The sequence below is a fragment of the Anolis sagrei genome, chromosome 2, assembly GCF_037176765.1.
Source record: "Anolis sagrei isolate rAnoSag1 chromosome 2, rAnoSag1.mat, whole genome shotgun sequence".
NCBI classification, from domain to species: domain Eukaryota; kingdom Metazoa; phylum Chordata; class Lepidosauria; order Squamata; family Dactyloidae; genus Anolis; species Anolis sagrei.
The window spans coordinates 97,646,066-97,665,679 of NC_090022.1; the positions used below are offsets into that span (position 1 = coordinate 97,646,066).

Below are 19,614 nucleotides of genomic sequence, written 5' to 3' on the forward strand. Positions count from 1 at the left end.
TTGCATCAAATCATTTGTCAGGGGTAATTGCTTGTATAACAGCTGAAAGACCTAGGAATCCTTAAGTAGTTTAACCCTGTGAGCTTTAAACCATAGGCATGCTTCCTAGTTTTTGTTAAATAAGGTGAAAAGAAGAAACAAATAGCTCATTTCCTCTGAAAATTGCTTTGGTTTTTCTAGAAAAAAATATATCAAAACTATCCATTTGTGGAAGGAGAACATAAGAGAAAATGTGTGGTGTAATGCTTTGAGAAGTTCACTATAATTCCAGAGACCAGGATTAAATTCCTTGCTCAGCCATGGAAACCCACTGGGAGGTCTTGGTCAAGTCACACATTCTCAGCCCCAGAAAATTCATGTGTCACATTAGTAAATGTGCCACATAACTTGAAGAAGGGAGGGGGGAAGGAGGAGTGATCCCTCTCCTTTCTCAATCTCCTCTACAAGTCCCACAGTACCTTTGCTAACATCAGCAAAGGCAATTAGCAATGACTAGGAACTCTCTGCAGCACTGTGGTGACAAATGGCAACAGAGGTAAGTGCCACCCTCTTGTACCCATGATGGAAAGCAGGATGAGCATGTGGGCAGCAGGGCCAATTTAAATTCAGAACTGACTCTCATGTTCACATAGACCCTGAAGTCCAGTGCTGCTCTGGAGCTTCGAGAAAGCTTTAGAGCATCCCCTGACAAGATGGCTTCATGTGTCATGTGGATGTCATAAAGCAATTCTCATTCACTCCCATGGTATTTTCCATATGTAAATGTGTTCTATGTCTTTGAAAACCAATGGCAGCAACTTAATTTTCTCACTATACCTTATCACATTGAGAAGGGAAGGCATGGGTGACCGTCCCTTTAAAAGTAAAGATTCACCCCTCTTATATCATCAGCAGTCCCATTTTGAGTTCTGCCTCCCCATCACACTCACATGTGGAAACTTAAGAGCTGCCAATAAATTTACATTCATCACACGGTAAGTATTATCTTTTTTTAAAACCAGGAGATACAACAATATCCAAAAACCAAGAGCTCCCTTGCCCTGCCCAAAGTCCCTTACATTAAAGGTGGCTGGCACCAGTTTAAAACCACTTCTTTCAATGAAATCCTATTGTTCTGCCCTGAACTCCATAGGATAAAAGAAACAGTGATCCGGGTTTAAACCATTGCTTTCCACGAGAGCCTATTGTTCTGCATTGAACCCCATAGGATACAAGAGACTGCTGACAGCATCACACCTGTTTTTTCAATTGTCAAGATGTGAGTAAAGTGTGGTAAGAGGTAGGAGCTCTGGGCACGATTGCTGGCCCATGTTCAGAGTTCCCTCCTTTCAGGACATTTCAGCCTCTTTTCAATCCTGGAACATGTGATGAGCTCCGTGCCCCTCCATGCTCAAAAAGAGGCTGAAGTGTACTACGAGGGGAAAATTTCTCAACGTGATGAGGTCAGATTGCCAAAGTTCCCTCCTTTCAGCACACTTCCCCCTAGTTTAACTCATGTGATGAGCTCTCCATGCTTGAAAAGAAGCTAAAGTGTGCTACACCTGCGAAATTTCTCAATGTAATAAGGTGATAAAAGTCTCCAAAGAGTTACAAAGTCCCTTTGCATACTGTAGGCTAAGATGTTTGCTGTCTAATGATTACTGATGAAATGTGAGGTTGGAATAAAGTGCATTGCCTAATTAACTTGTAGTGAAGCTGAGACTTTTGGGGTTACAGTTCCTTCCTAGCCGTTGTGCTGTACAAGCTCTTCAATAAATCAACTTGTTATCTGAAATGCAGAAAATAAACTCCACTGGGCATCTATCCTTAGTCTATGTCAGTCTCCATATGTTCGCGTCAGAATGAACTGCACCTATTGCCATATAATTATCTTATTTCTTAAAAGTAATATTATTGGACAATTAAAATGATGCCTTTAATTTTATTCTGAGAAGCTAGAAAGCTGCACACCATTAGCCTCAGTAGATGCCTGGCAGTGTCAATCCTGAAGGCAGCTCTGCTCTGACTGGCATTCTAATCTACTAAATAGCCTACTCCTTTTGGAATTAGGCTGTTACTTAACACCCTTCCCTGGAAAAGAAAAAGGTGCATGGTGGAGGGAGTGAAAGAAATCTTACCCTGAGAAAAATATAAATAAAGAAATGTATTACATTAAAAAATCAACATTCTGGGGGAAAACATTATATGACTTATGCTCTTTGGGAAGTTTTTAAACAAGGGCACTTCTGAATGGAGGCGGCATAGAAGATTGGTGCACTTTGTAGAGCTGGAATATAGGTCTCCTCTTCATTTCTCGGGCCATTTGGCAGACTGCAAAAGGCCAGCAGCAATGAACTGCCATCCAGTCTTCACAGAGTGTTCCCTGGGGAAAAACAGGAAGAGAAAGTATCTCCATTAGGATGCCTGAGAAAACATTTTTCCATGTCACTAAGTGCTGATCTAATTAGAATCCCTCTATGTGAGTTCGTTGCCACATTCAAACCTTAAAAATAAAGAGAGAAGCTACAGATAATTCCCCACATTAACCAGGTTGTCTTGATCAGATATGGTGTCCATAGTTTTTCAATGTTTTAGTATGCATGGAGGAGAGCTTCCACAGATAGCCAAAGCTCTTCACATTCATGTGAAGGCAATGACTGAAACTGTGAAAGGGGAGAACTAACATATCCCACCACCCCAAATTTGGATAGCAAATGTCTGAATGCATTTACATCTATATAGAAACAATGTATCTACAGCAGTGTTTTCTGAGATTTGCCATTTTTAAAAAGGAAATGGTAAACAAAATTGCAGTGTTACTCTTTCAGCATGGCCCAGCAAAGTGCTGCTGACCCATTTATTAGGGATCATGAGGTTCCCAAGGTCCGGGGACTTCTAGGGGCTTCCACAGGCCTTACTTAGGGGTCCTAAGGGCTGGATGCAATCTGTGGGCTGTGTCTTCCCCACTCTTGCTTTAAAGTATACTTCAACACAGAATTTTCTGTAATTGTGATTTCTTGCTCTATGGTTGATTATGTATGTAAATAATTGTTTGTTTGAATACTTTTTATCCAAAGATAACATGGCAGTTTATCACACAATAAACTTCAATAAATAATTACAAATGTTTAAAAGCAAACAATATATTAAGCAGTTTCTCATTAAAAACAGACACTATAAAACTGCTTAAAACATTATTGAGTAATATAACACAAAACACTCAGTTTGGCTTGAAGGCTTGATTAAAAGCCATGTTTTAATTTGGCACCAAATTAATTAAATTGTTGGCACCAATCAGGCCTCTGAGGGAGGGAATTCAATGCCTAGGGTGCCACTGCAGAAAAGACCCTCTCTCATGACCTTCCACAATGTATTTCCCCTACTGAGATGACATAGAGGAATGTCCCTTCAATAGATTTCAGTTCTCAGGCAGGGATATATAGAGGCAAGTGCTCTCAGAAGTATTGAAGTCTCAAGTCATTTATGTTTTAAAATATTATTGCTAGCATACAATGGAAAAATATTGGGAGCCAATATAATTCCTTCAAATCAGGTGTTATATGATATCTGAATACTATATTCCAGTGATCAGTCTAGGTCACACATGTCGAACGCAAGGCCCACAGGCTGACCCTAGCTTGCCACTTCATTTTATGTGGCCTGCAAAGCTTCCAATGCCAGGACAACATAGTTATATTTATACAGCCTTTGACACGCCTGATCTAGGTGCCTAGCACATTTATCACAGCAACATCCACAGGTTTTGTTCCTGGCCTCTCTGATCTTAATCCCAGCAGGCTCTTCACTACTTAGAAAAGTTTTGCTGGATAGTGTGCCAAAGAAAGAATGGGAAAGCATAGTATATTTACATGATTTCATGGCAAATGTGTTTTTTCCCCTTCCTACGGACTTGTGGGCAATGCAATTTTGCAACTAAAGTGAAGAAAAATAAAGGTACTTTTCCTCAATGTTGTAAAAACATGGAATTTGTTTGGCAATTATAAACAAATGCTGGGCTACAGGAACAGCTGTTTTAAGAGCTTAATGTATTTGCTCTCATTTTGGCAGGCATAGTGCTAGCAGTAAAAAAGATGAGCCCCACACAGAGCGAAGATGGGGGACATTCAGAAAGATGAGAATAATGGCAAATATTTGTACTGGTATGAAGCTCTGAGATTTTTTTTATGCTCTGCCTCAACTGAACTTTTCACCTTTGCAAAGATTTCAAGTCACCAGTATTCATTAGCGAGCTTTACCCACCTTGCTCTCTACCATGTCAAGACATTTTAAACTAAGTCTGCAGACTGTATCATGCATGAGTTAAGGTGGAATTGATAAGACCTGTCATTGTGGGAGTGGGATAGAATACTTACATAGACTTACATGTATTTTATATCTCTCTCTGGTGCCAGCTCTTAATGCCATGGTGGAGCCCAGCAACAGTGGAAAACAAAGGCACTCTCCATGGCGGCTTGCAAGACTGCATTCTAAGAACGGGAAGCACAATGAACCGCACAAACCTAACATTAAGCACAACCACAAAAATGCTGTTAATGGATGATGATATCTAGATTCACACTGAATATCCACAAAATTATATGTCTGGGGGACCCACATAAATCACTACAGCATGGGTATATCTGCATGGGTGGAAATTAATTGTTTCATCTTGTTTACTGCAAATGAAAAAAGAAGCAGGAGCAAATTTTGAAGTCCTCAATTTAGTATTTGGGTGATTGTTCAGTTTATCACAATTAAGGTTGCAATCCTATACTGACTTACCCAGGAGAAAACCTCTTAATGAACCCAGGAGACTTGTTTCTGAGGATAAATTATTTTGGATGTGTCCAAAATGAGATTTAGCACAGTGGACTCTTTAAGAGAACAAGCCATCTGCCTCTTGAGTGGTATTACAATGTGGGGTAGTTGAGGACACAAACCAACCTATCCCAGATGGGGATGCTAGTTCTAGTCTAACACAGTCCGTCGTGATATGGGGAACTAGCAGTTGTTGTGTTTTTTTCCCCCATGTGCCAGGGACAAGCACCATATTTTTGACAGTTAACTGCAGTTATTTTTTTTCTTTCCTAGAATCTCTTAGGATGATTAGCCCATGGCTCAAGGACCTTCACCTTAATAGCAGAGCTCTAACCCATCTGGTAGGCATCAGCCAGTACCTGGGACATGGAATCAAGGCCTGCTTTTTATTTTCACTCCAACATAGCATCTCAGTTTCATTGTTTTGCCAACAGCAGGTTCTTCAGTTAGCAGTCTCGTAAAACATCTATAAAAATACCTTATTCTTCCCAAGTCTCAAGGGAATGCAGCCTTGAAAAAATATTGAAAAGGAACAAATCAACTCTTACAAACTTTCTTGTCACTGCACACATCAAACAAGCCAGTAGACCAGTTGCCTCCAGTATGTATGATGGTAGTGATACTGGATGTAGCTGCACCTGTAGGACTGGGTTGAGTTGTCACAGGCTCTGTAGAGATTTGGCTCCTGATGAAAAAGAAACACACACTAAAATCAAAGGTAACCTATGGTGTCTCAGCAAGGTAGCTCATAAACCTAGCAATCTTTAGTCTACATAAGACAAAAAAAGAAATTAAGTATTCTAATGCTTTGTTTCTTAGTAACTGTTGCCCTTCTTTCTGGCACGTCTCCTCATTTGTATTGTAAAGAACTTGTGAAATAGAAAGAGACCCCTCAAAAATCTGCTTTGGTCTTCAATAAAGAAAGAAAAGATCAGTGATTAAAGCACTCCAGGTTAGTATGCAGTATCTCCATAGATTTTTCTGCATGAGAAATCCCATGGGTTTGTCTGTGAATGCATGCAGACAATCAGTAGTAGCATTTACTTGCTCATATTCAATGGGGTATTCCCAACATTAAAAAAAAACTTGGTGTGGGAGCATCTCAAACAGGAACTCAGAAAATTATGTTGAAATGTGAGTACGAGCATTCCCCAAGTTACAAACAAGAGAGGTTCTGCAGGTTTGCTCTTAAGTTGAATTTGTAAGTCAGAACAGGTACATTTTTTCAGTGTAACTGTAACTATATTTGGTGAACTACAATTCTCAAAATCATGACTCAATCACCCCCAAACCTCACCAATATTTATATATTAGGCCTGGGTAACAACGGAAAAATTTGTTTCTAAAATCGATTTGTATTTGGGGGGTTTTTTTGTTTCGATATTTAAAATAATTACAAAATTTTCCTTTTAAAAAGTTCGATATTTACGAAATTTCGTAAATGGTAAAAAATTAACAAATCGATTTCCGAAACAATAACGAATCAATTTGTTAATGGCGGACGCGACCGCGAAATACGCTAAAAAACCTCCAAAACATTCTGAAGCTTCCCTCTCCCTCTGTTGTTGACTGTTGGTGTGATATTATAATTTTTTTTCACTAATTAAACCATAAAACTGGCCCAGACATGCGGAAATAATAACGAAACGACCTCAAAACAATAACGAAACGAATACAATATCAAAATACGAAGCATTTACAAAACGTTTTTGAAAATTCGTTTTTTTAAATAATTGCTCCAGAATGGTTCGTTATCGTTTTGTAATTGAAAAAATTAACAAATTATTAACGAATTACGAATTAACGAAACAAAACCGCCCAGCCCTATTATATATGGTAAGGAAAGAACAGAGAAGTGTTAACACTCCTGTGGCATTTGTTTTGCTGTCTGTGCCCCTGTTCAGAAGATTTCACTTCATAGAATCACAGAGTTGGAAGAGACTTCAGGGCCATCCAGTCCAATCCCCTGTTAAGAAGCAGGAAAATCGCATTCATTTTCTGTCCCTTTGATAATTGGATTTTGAAAAAAAATCAGTGGAGACACCTTTTTTCCCATGATAACTCTTCCAAATGTGAATTTCATTTCCTGATGTCTCACCTCTGTTCTTAATTATGTGTTCTTTGTAAGCCGGATGTTTGTAACTCAGGGACTGCCTATATATCAAAAGCATTTTGAAATACATCATACAACTTAGTTTTTAAGATTTATGTGTGACTTTTTATTGTAAGTTGTCCTGGGAATTTATTTGAACACTGGGCTGTAAATAAATATAATACAACATATTGTAAAATATGAAATACAGCACAGCACAGCACTGCTCTAAGGTTTGGGGGTTCTTTAATATTTTGGTCAGTGGGAAACTTGACAGGGAAATTGCATGTAAATGGCCCGGAAAAGTTAGAGAAGATTACTCATCTTTATTATTTTCATCCTATCCCAAAAAGAAAGATGGTTGTCTTTAAATATAAAATAACAAAGACATTTGAGAGACAGAGAGAGATAACATGAGGTTTATAAATACTGTGATGATCTGACTGATAGGCGCCATCTACACGGTCACATAAAATCCAGATTATCTGCTTTGAACTGGATTATAATAGTATACACTATCATATAATCCAGTTCAAAGCAGATAATCTGGATTATATATGGTAGTGTAGAAGGGGCCTCAGTTGCTGGAGATCTGGGCAAGAACTCCAGATCCCCAATGTGCAGATCCCTTGATGTAGATTTGGTGAGGGGGTCACTTCACAGCTCCCATGTGACCTCTAGAGGTCTTTCACCACCTTATCTCTCATCTTCATCTGTCCACACTGCCCTAAAGACCATTGGAATTCAAACTGGTGCATAATACTTTCAAGCAGGTTCTCAACCTGTGGGTCCCCAGATGTTTTGGCCTTCAACTCCCAGAAATCCTATCAGCTAGTAAACAGGATGAGATTTCTGGGAGTTGTAGGCCAAAACACCTGGGGACCCACAGGTTGAGAATCACTGCTAGAGCAAGATAAAATAAAATAAAATATCAGCTACAGGAAGAGCTCACATTCCAATTCCCTCCTACACAGAGTCTTCTGGAACATTAAAATAAAAAATGGGGAAAGTTCTCACCTCTAAACCATGAAAACCCCAAAACAGATGCAAAACCCTCTCATGCCTTTCAGAACTCTTGTGCCTTTGCATTTAGTAACACCAACCAAAATAAAGATCATAAATGACATTGCATCATTTCCAACTGACCTTCTGGACCAATGTACAACCAATACACAGAAGTATTGTGGCCAATGAAGCACAGAGAAAGAACTGAGAGTGAAAAGTGCCCCATATCCTCCTACGCTATAAGGAAATTAGAAGAATTCAACTCCAAAAAAAGAATGTTATAGTATTTATTTTATTTGTGGAATGTGACACCAACCTTTCTTTCTAATAAGAAATACCAAAATAGGTAACAATCATTTGTGGATTAGGGCCACTTTGTTCAAACCTGGTGGCTGTGAACAACGCAAGAAAATGTTCTCCCTCCTTTTACTAAGCTTTTTAAATTAACACTTGAACTTGTCTTGTTGCTGCCAACCTAGCAGTTCGAAAACATGCGAAAATGTGAGTAGATCAATAGGTACCGCTCTGGCGGGAAGGTAATGGAGCTCCATGCAGTCATGCTGGCCACATGACCTTGGAGGTGTCTACAGACAATGCCGGCTGTTTGGCTTAGAAATGGAGATGTGCACCAACTCCCAGAGTCGGACACGACTTGACTTAATGTCAGGGGAAAACCTTTACCTTTACCTAATGTTTTTATAAACAAAGTTCAAATTAATTCTTACTGAGTAGAAAAAAGAAATATTGCCATCATCCACCATGTTTTAAAATCAAGTTCAGCACAGAAAGGCTTTCTGCAATGTATCTGTGACAAAATAAGATGCTGGACTATTAAACATAGTGCCAACATTTGAAAAAGTTACTTCTCTGGTCTAAAACTTCTAGAATTCCCGAGTCGGGATGAGTGTGTGACACACTCGTGGAGAAACACAGCAAGATTGTTTAGACATATTTCTTTCGGTTCCTGAAATATCATCTCTCTTTTTCTGTCTCAATCTCTCTTCTTCCCCAGAATTGTCTTTTTTATACATCTGCAGGATCTCAGTAAATCACAACAGTTAAACTGACACTGAACTACCCTGCAGGGACTATTTCCCTCCCATCCTTTCATGGCAATGGAAGAACATAGCCATTCCCAAAGCAACCCTAAATCAAGCTAGTAGCTGACTTATATGCCGATACCAATAGCTTTTGGTCTTCAGCCATAATACTCTGGGGAAAAATCCTGTATGCAGCCCTCAGTGTTTTTTAACATGAGTGTTGTGCAAAACACAAGGCTGTCTGATAATGGCTTGAATGATACTTTAGGCATTTGTGGGTGAAATATGTCTTAACAAAAGTGGAGCCTGCTGGATGCAGAATTTGAAAGAAAGTACACCAAGGGAGAAAAAGCCAGCATTGTGACCCAGCTTGAATGCTGAACTAGAATTCTGGGAGGAAAAAATTCAAATTGTTCTTTAGCCGTGGAGATAATATTGGGTGACCTTGGGCTAGTCACCCTCTCCCAGCCTTAGAAAGCAGCAACAGCCAACTTCCTTTAACTAAGTCTTTCCAATAAAACCCTATGAAACTGTCACTGTAAGCCAACACTTAGGGAAACAGGACAGATCGACAAAACAGATAATAGTGTATATTCATGAATGTTATTTTGTCATTTAGCTGATGGCTGTGAGAAGAATGCCAAGCCAAATTCTGTGTTTTAAATATTTATTCCACCATCAAGTTCACTCAGGGCCCTTCCACATAACCATATAACCCAAGGTGCTTCCACAGAGCCCTTTATCCCAGGAGCATCTGCATTTAAAAAACATGGATGTTCCTGGGTCTCTATCCACACACACCCCAAAAAGCACTGCGTATGAGGTGGGTGTCCAGATGTTCTTCCAGGACTGGCCCAGGAGAACGCCTGGAGACTCAACCCCCCCCCCCCCCCCCCCAAGCTCTAAAACCCCTTTTAAAAGTAAGGAAAACTTACCGGCCTCCAAGTAGAGTGTTGCTGGAGCTCTCCCGGAGTGTAGAAATGATCTGCCAGGAAGGGGGGGGAGAGCAATTTTCCTTCTCCTCCCCCCCCCCCCCCCATCCTGGTGTATCATTTTTACTCATCAGGAGAGCTCCAGCAACACTCTACTTGGAGGCTGGGTAAGTTTTCCTTACTTTTAAAAGGGGGTTGGAGCTTTGGGAGAGGGATTGGGGTTCCCCAGTTTTCTATACTAATTTAGTCCAGAAAACTGTGGTAATGGTGTCCGGACTGCAGTCCAGACACCAGAAGTAGTGGGTTTATCCTGCACCTTCCAAGAAGGCATGGAATAAATCCATTATCTAATTAATTCACCACAAACCAGGGTTTTTCTGGTTTGTGGCAAATTAATTGTGGGTTGCCCAGAATATCATCTTTTTATTACAGAAGTCTCCACAATAAAGGGGCTGTCTGGATGCAAACCCAGAATATCAAGGCAGAAAATCCAACAATAACTGCTTTGAACTGGGTTATCTGAGTCCACACACAGATAATGTGGGATTTCCTGCCTTGATATTCTGGAATATAGGACTGTGTGGAAGGTCCCTTAGGAGGCTCGTTAAAATGAATTAGATCCAGTTTAGTCATGTTTAACTTAAAGTCCATAGATTTCTCCTCCAAACATGAATGAATCTGAACTGAACCCACTATAAACAATCAATTAGAAGTTTAAGAATTATTTACATAACATAGTAATAATTTGTATTATATGTTTCATGTAACTAAAGAGCACCTTTTGACACAGAATGTGGCATTTGTAAAGAAAATCTGGGTTCCGCCGAAATATATCTAATACAGTTGACCACCAGGTAACTGACAAAATCTTGGTAATAAGGGCCTTCCAAACCAAAACATAATATCTAGACAATAACATATAACTATAAATTAAAACTATTAATCATTGTGCTGGTACAGCTGTACCAGAAGCTCCCAATTTATTTGCCTTGTATTAAGTGTTTGCTTGCAGCCCAAGGCTTGGGATTCTGCAGAAGGGTAGCTTCCTGCTAAAGTTTGCAGTTATAGGGCAGGCCCCCTGTTCAGGACAATTGAGAAGGGAAGGGAGCCATTTTTAGTCAGTCTCAACAAGGAAAGTCAATGTACAGGATGTGTACACTTTCTCCTGTACAAAAGCTTCAACCTTTAAGATCTCCTGGGGGAAAACAGTCTTAAGAGCATCTAAAGATTCCCAAAGGTTCCCAGGGAAACAGCCTTACAGCCCCGAGGAATTTCGGAGGGAATAACAACTTTGAACATCAAGAACTCCAGCTAAGTGACTACAGGCCTACTGGTAGGTCCACTCGGTTTTGAGACTCGGTTCAGCCCGGTAGTGGATCCACATCAGTTAGGTTTAGGATCACAGTTAGCCTGGGAGAAGTTTAGAAAGGGATTTTCCTTGAGAGTAAAAGTAAGAGAAGTCACCAGTTACACAAAGCCTGGAAGCATTTGTTTATCCTTTTGAAGACAAAAGAAGTTTCTGTTGATTGTTCACCAGTAAAAGAATTTGTTATATTTTACAAGCCCTCCAGAGACTGTTTATGGTGAAAATCCTTACGAATTTCTCTTTGGGCCCCCTGGCTTCCCGCTGGGCTAAAGTTGCACGTCCTGTTTTAAAAGCAATTCATTTCAAGCCCAGCACGCGACAGAACAATCATATTAAAACATGAAACATAAACAAACAATTAGACATTAAAACATAGAATTAAAACATCTTAGTATAAACATTAAAATCACATAATCCAAATGGCTCAAATAACTCAAAACAAGGCTCTTTAGAAGGCCTTTGTGATACACTAATAGTATCTTGCCACCAAACATGTAAATGTACAGGCAAAACACTCTGCACTTTGTTGAACATATTTATTTATATTGGCATATAGTATTTTATATCATTCTTAGATTATCTTTTGTTAACCAATTTAGGAACCCATAATAATAAGAGGAACAACTACAATAATGTTATGGACTTTCGGTATATATTTCAGATTTCAATATTAATGTCAAAAATACGTAGTATGATTTTACATAGGATTTGTGCTACATTAGAACAGTCAAGACAAATATCACTTAAGTAAAATAAACATTAAATATTAAATAACCAGAAAAATAAAATAAGGTGTAAACACTAAACTAATCTGGGAATCTGCTATTGCAACACATCCAATGAAGTGGTTTAAAACCAGTATAAAAAAAAGATTAGGACTAAGTACGTTCCAGTCTACTTGGAATACACGAAGCTCATTCCGGCAGGAAGCAACAATAGGTTTAAATACAGCATCAATTAAAATAAATACAAGTTAAAAGAGCACATAAAACCAATACATATTAAAAAGCAATCAGGTCATACTTTAACATCTATAATTTAAAAATCATTTGGATAGGCCTGCCAGAAGAGAATAATCTTCAATACTGTTTTAAATTCAGAGATCGTATTCAGCTGTTAAAACCTCTTCCAGTCAGATTACCCCACAATTTGGGGGTGGCTGAAGAAAGTCATCTGGCTGACAATTGTCAGTCTGGTCTTGGTTAGCTAAAGGAAATGTCTCCCGCAGGATCTGAGTGCATGAGGCAGATTATATAGGAGAAGGTGCAGGTACAATCCTTCAAGTAATTTGAACCAAATTGTATAGGACCTTAAAGGCAATGACCAACACTTTGCCTGGAAACTAATTGGCAGCCAGTATAGTGATTTTAATATTTGTGTAATATGGCCTTGTTTAGATCTACCTGTGACAAATCTGGCTGCCAAATACAAACATAAAAACCAATACAATACAAGAACAAGCTAATCAAAATATATAAGTCTATCTAACTAAATACAACTATAACTCCAAAAGTTTTGGAAAACCAGAACGTTTTTAATTGAGATGTAAGATAATGAGGGAAGAATTTCTAGGAATATGAAGCAGCAAATGAAAAATGATGAAGCTGAACTAAAAAAGAGGAATCTCTTGGTTGGATTGAGAAGCCTAGAGATCATAGAGTGAAGATGCCAATCAGGCTAGTCAGTATTCCAAAATGTGAAGTAATCAAGAAACCAACCAATTTTTAGACCTCAACATTTTGGATAAGGAATACTTGACCTGTATTATTATTTTTTTTCATGAGTGTGTTGTTCTCAGTCTGAGGCTGGTCTAGAATAACAATACTCCAAACTGGTCCTGGGGGACTTGCTACTTTGCCCATTTCCATCTCGCAGCAGTGGTGGATCAGAGTCAGACCATCCAGTGGGGCAGAAATTGGTTTGGCCCTGCTGAATTGTCACCTTATCTTGGTGATCCCTTGTGTCAACAGACAATCAGGAGAGTGGTGTGGCCCCGATCTGTCCCCCATTCCCTGTGTTGTTGTGTCTGGCCATATGGGCAGTGGTCTAGTTCTAATTAGCACCGGTCCAGCAATCCACTCTAAGCCAGAGTGTGAAACTCCAGAGTAGCCCCACATTCCTAATGCTGGGTAAAACTGGATTAACTGTTTTGCCCATGAAACCATCCAGACATTTCTGGATGTTGTCTGGACATCAAGGAGGAACATCTGGCTTGATGAGATTATAGGGTCAGTACAGACAAGCCCTAGGATGATCTAATGCAAGAATAGTAAAAAAAAAGGATTATAAAAATTAAGATAGGCAATGACCAAGACATGAACTAAAGTCTTTGCAGAGGAAGCAGATTTTAAAAAGGTCTGATTCTGACAATACTATAAAGAAAGAAAGCAATGTGACTTAGTTGGGAGGGGGAAAACAACAAGGAGTCACATAAATAATATGCATCTTTTAAAGGATGAAGGGGAAGGTTATTGCCCTTCTGAGGTAAAAACTGCAAGGCATGAAATAATGTAAATCAATCAATAAGTAGGTTGCCTGTTCAGTATTGTGCATAACTTCATAAATCAGGATCACCAGGTTTGCATCATCAAAAAGAAAAACAGACATATTTGCATAAATTTTACATTGGCTAATTAATTTTATATATACTAATTAATAAGAAAGAAAGATGATGCTGATTTGCATGCTAATTTATAATATTACATACACAAATTAATGATGTGGACAAATGCGGTTGTTGTGGTGTGCCTTCCAGTCATTTCAAACAAATGGCAAACTTAAGCTGAACAGATCAAGGATTTTTAGTTTGCAAGATAGTTTCACAGGCCTTTGCCTTCCCATGGGGCCAAGGAAATATGACTTGGCCAAGATCACTCAGTGGGTTTCCATGGCCAATGGGGAGTCAAACCCTGGTCTCCAGTCATGGTTCAACAGTCAAATGACTATACCATGCTAATTCTCAAGGACAAATGCAAACTTTGAGATAATTGTTTTAATTTAAATATAAATAAACTGATAGTGAAGATAGCTGGGACTAGCTGACCTGTGTGTCTGATTAGTTCCTATCCAGGTATCAGGTGTTAATGGACTGCTGATAAGACCCTGTTCTTCCTTTTTAGGATCTGAATGTCTGGACCACACAGCCCAACAAACAGAGAAATCATTTTTAAAGGATGGTTCAGTGCTATATTGACCCATAGATAACAGATCTGTTGCCATGTTCAATTCACTGTTGAATTTATGACCACTGCAAGCTGGTCTGAATTGTCTTCGATCTTATTCATGAAAGATGTTTGACACTGGGGAGACTTTAATACTTGGGAAAAGCAACTGTGAAAACTGCTACCCCTTGTAGCATCAAGACCCACCAGTGGTCCCTGAATCAGGCACATGTCGCTGAACACCATGAGAGCTTCCCATACAGTGGATGGCTTCTTATTATCTTAGTAAAGATAAAGGTTTTCCCCTGACATTAAGTCCAGTCATGTCCAACTCTGGATGTTGGTGCTCATCTCCATTTCTAAGCCAAAGAGCCAGGTTTTGTCCATAGACACTTCCAAGGTCATGTGGCTGGCATAACTGCATGGAACGCTGTTACCTTCCTGCTGGAGCGGTGCCTATTGATCTACTCACATCTGCATGTTTTCAAACTGCTAGGTTGGCAGAAGCTGGGGCTAACAGCGGGAGCTCACCCTGCTCCCCGGAGTCAAACTTGGTCAGCAAGTTCAGCAGCTCAGCAGTTTAACCCACTGTGCCACTGGGGGTACCCCTCTTATCATCTTACCTCTGTGTAAATAAGAAATCATTCCAGTCTTCAGAACCTGACAGAGGAAAGATCAATGGAGACTGTATAGTATCAGATAGATGTTTTTTCTGAGGTGCAACAAAGCAACAACTCATGAGTTTATCCATTTGGAATAAGGAATTGGGTTGAAGATCCTTCATGTAAGACCCAATTTTAACTGAGAAGAGAAAAGAAGATTTCTAGAATGTTAACCTATCTCAGCATTCTCTGTTCTTGTGTCACAATAAAGCTGAAACCAACAAATTGTAGCATGGTAGTTATGGAATTCTGTGTTTGTGTGCATACTGACATACTGATTACTAGAGGCTTCTGTTAAGGTACCTATAGAAATGACTCAATCTCGATCCTATCCAGGTGATGGTCCGCATCCCCCCCCCCCCCCCCATTTTATAGCAACTCTAAACTGATAATTTGTTCAGAGAGGGTTGTTACTGCCTTCTTCTGAAGCTGAGGGATTCAAACCCTGGACTCCCAAAATTCTCGTCCAGCACTGCGGACAGTGGCTTATATAATGCAGGTTGAATTGGATTATATGAGTCTACACTGCCATATAACTCAGTTAATCTGCATTCTGAAATTGCATTATATGGCAGTGTAGATGGGGTCAGTCACTGCCGTATTCTTCAAGGAAATATCTGTGCCTTTGAAAGAGAAAACTATCACATACACGGTTTTGTCAAGACAAAGATACTAAACAGCCACTAACCAAAAATAACAGTTGACAGACAGACTTGGAAACAGTAAGTTTTATTTCCTACACTGAGGAAGGAGGTTAAAGCCTTCTCAGGCCCCATCTATTCTGCTATATAATGCAGTTTCAGAATGCAGTTCTACTGCATTTAACTGCATTATATGGCAGTGTGTTGTTGTTTATTCGTTCAGTCACTTCCAACTCTTTGTGACCTCATGGACCAGCCCATGACAGAGCTCCCTGTCAGCCGTCACCACCCCCAGCTCTTTCAAGTGATAAAGGTCAAGTCAGTCACTTCAAGGATACTATCCATCCATCTTGCCCTTGGCAGCGTGGACTCATATAGTCCAGTTCAGTGCAGTTAAACTGCATTATATGGTGGTGTAGATGGGGTCCCAGAGGCAAAGAGAATATTATATCAGGAAACCTGTGTGACCCAGGTTTCCTGGTAGAATATCACTGGGAATCTTTTTGAGGGAGGGAGGGATGTCTGAAACCACATGACCAAAGCCAGTGTTCATAAGCTTTATAGGGCTTTAGCCTTTTCTGCCAAAGAATGCTGGTGCTTCACCAAACTGCAATTCCCAGTGAACCATGACAGTTGAAGTGCTGTCAAGCTGCATTAATTCTACAATGTTGATGCACCCTAACTCTTGATAGAATATTTTGGACTGAGTAAGGAGCAGGTAGAATACCCTTACTTTCCAGACAAACATGCCTTTAATCCTTCATCAAACTTTCCCATTCAGAGACAGAGATTGGAAAAGTTACTTTTTGTATAACTGTTCCCAGAATCCCCAAAGAGGCAGGATGATTTGGGGTGTTATAGTTCAAAAGGTAACATTTCCAAGCTGTCATGGGAGATGGTGCCCAACACACATGGTGGCAAGGTAGGCATGTATGTTCTTCCTTTTCCTGAGGATACAATTTAATAATAGCTCAAATAGGGCTTTCTATTCCTAATAAATCTGTCCCCAACTGCCCCATTTATCACTTGGTATAATCTGTCCCCAACAGCTGAGTGCCTGCCAAATAGTGCCATCTCCTGGAAGTAAAATACAAAACACAAAGCACTTCCTTTGTGTATTGTACTGGATTGCTCAGTTGCTTCTCCAGCTTGTATAGCCACTTTTCTTTCTCAAAAGTGCTTAACAGTTCCCATAACACAGAACAGTTTTTTTCCAGTTTTGTTCCCTGTAGAAAAACCAGCCTTTAGAGCTTCCACAAAAAGTACTAATACTATTTGTATAATACAAGCACAAGCTGTTAAACAATGAAGATACAAGCATCTGCTCAATGGCTGGATGAAATCCAGCTCATTTATCTTACAATATTTTAGTGTCTTAAGATATTTTCCCCCTCTTTGGTTTCCAGTTTTTTACAGAAGCCAAATGAAAGAAAGGGCTGCTTCTTAAGGGGAAAAATGGTTTCTACCAGTCTCCAGCCTCCCTCTCAGCTTCTTTGCAGGTCAGGAATAGAGGCACTTGGAATGACTTCCAAGGTAACAGTGAACCTTTAGATTTAGGATTTCAGAGCAGATTTAGGGGTTTAAATGGGGCTTAAAGTCATATATAGGCAATTGTAACATTGTTGCTATGGCATCAAAGCTTCCGTCATTGTGAAAAGCAATACTTATTGTAAGAAAAGGGACTCGTGAAACGAAATTGCTCCAAAATCAGTAGTTGCTCAGCATTCTGTGTATTTGTTGGTAGTCCATGAATTTCAGAAGTATTGCTTTTAGAAGGGTATACATAGAGGTGGTTTTCCAAGTGAATTCCTCTGAAAAATAGCCTACAGCACCTGATATTTGTTGATGGTCTCCCATGCAAGTACTTGACCAGGGCTGACCCTGCTTAACTCCAATATCAGATAGGATCTTATGCTTTCAGGGCATTTAGGCCCCATCTAGCATTGTGCTTTGTGCTAATGGTAATGAATTTTTCACCATCCTATATGCCTCCATTTAGCCCATCCCAACCTGTTCAACAACTCCCACAACCCCATCTGGTATGCCTTATGCTGAGGGTTGTCATTTAACATGTACAGGGCTAAAAAGGTGCAGAAATCTACTTTGGTCCTTCCAGATAGATTACTTTAGCAAAATCATCTAGAAATGTCCATTACTGAAAAAAGCTTTCTGAAAATGATATTGAATTTATATTAGAATTATATGAGGGAATAACCTAGCAAACTTTGCTGACCAAAATTAATAATCAGAGTTCCATATTAAAGATTCACCAGATGTGAAGACAAAAACACAGAGGCTTTCAATACATTCTGACCAAGAATGGATGCATGTGGGCACCTGCCCAAAAGTACAAGCATAAAGAATATTGTGCTGTGTAACCAGTATCATACAATCCGGTTAACATTGTTTAAGTTTGAATTTTCCCTGCCCTGCCCCCAATTGGCCAGAAAAGAGGCTGGCTAGGATCCACACCAGGATTGGTAGGCAAGGGAGAAGGGCAGCTGGGGATTGATCTAGAGCGAAGGACCGGTCAGCGACAGAGCCACCTCCATGGAAGGGCACAGCCCGGAAACACACAGTATATAGTTTCATACTAAGTAAAGACAGGGTTTTTAGGAAACAAAGGTATAAGGCTGAAATTTTGAAGCAGACAACAGGCAGGGGATTAGCATTTCTTTGAAACTATTAGTCTGTTCTGATGGCTCTGGAAGAAAAATCCCAGCGGGGTTTATTTAACCTTCCTGTTCCCAGGGGATTATTTGCAGGATCATGTAGAGTTCGCTCCCTTGATACATCTTATAAAGCAGTTTATACATTTCATATTTTAGAAATAGATACATTATATAAAATGACAGAAGTTATATAGAAAGTAATAAATACAAATATGATAGCTATAGCTGATCTAAGGGGTTTTTTTTGTTTTTTTGTTTTTGTTTGTTTGTTTGTTTGTTTTTGTCCTGGATCAAGCTTTGGCTGTCTGGGCATGGGGATGATGGGACAATGTAAAATCCTGGTTTCCAGCATAGCAAACAGCAAGTTTTCTGTTGGGTGAGAGAGTCCATAATACCTGGATGGTTTATCAGATCCTGTGGCCCAGGGATCGTTGCCTCTTGACTTAGGTCAGGCCGAGTCCAATGTCTGTCTCAGAAATAAAATATATTTAATAGATTTATAGGAAAAAAGTGGAATAACATATAGTTCATAGTTAGGCAAATAGAGGAAAAAAGCAAGGGTCTGGAGGTGGCGTAATGGTAGCACAGTGGACTTGCATGATGGGGTTGGAAGGGCTATTTCTTTTCCTTTTAGTTGTTTAGTTCCTGCACCCATGTGCATATTAGTATCAGTAAAGAGCAAAAATAGGGATATAGAATAGAGCAGAGTCAGGGATAGAGGGTGTCATGGAGTCCATGAAAGAAAATACATTACAGCATCATAATGATATTGATATCGAGCTCCTTTTTGGGGGGGCCTCCACTGAGGAAGAGCCCCTAGGACCACACCAAAGAGGGCCCTGGGAGACCTTGGTGAGTTTCCGGAAGCCAATCCAAGACGCAGGAAAATTAAAATGTAATCAGCTCACCAGAGGCAGAAGAAATCCAACGATCAAGGCTTTATTTGCGATTCAGCTGAATAGGATGCAGTTGTAGGAATAGTTCCACTACAAGCATGGTTGTACAGAATTTCCAAGCATTTTTATAGCACACAGGCAAAGGAAAACAGTTTGAAAACCCCGCCGCCCATTTGCCGGCCGGCATCGCGCTGATTGGCCGAGGCTGAAACAGCTGGGAGGAGGCTGGGCGGTTTGTCCCGCCTCCTGGCCAATCAGGACGCTCCCGCCCCCCGGGAGGGCCAATGGGAACCCTCCGCCCGCTTCCGTGGCTGGACCAATCAGGAGCGAGGAGGCGGGACGGCCGTGGA

At 40.0% G+C, this 19,614-nt stretch overlaps 1 protein-coding gene across 1 annotated transcript; it reads right to left on the reverse strand.

Annotated features, from left to right (window-relative positions):
* Positions 1–1,907: 1,907 nt before the first annotated feature.
* On the reverse strand, positions 1,908–15,172 carry PLAC8L1 (PLAC8 like 1). Its single transcript, XM_067463706.1, has 4 exons — positions 15,017–15,172; positions 5,346–5,482; positions 4,363–4,499; positions 1,908–2,362 (listed from the first exon to the last, which is right to left on the reverse strand). Exons 1-4 carry the CDS (start codon positions 15,142–15,144, stop codon positions 2,210–2,212), a joined length of 555 nt encoding a protein of 184 aa, XP_067319807.1. The 5' UTR covers positions 15,145–15,172; the 3' UTR covers positions 1,908–2,209.
* Between the last annotated feature and the right edge of the window lie 4,442 nt (positions 15,173–19,614).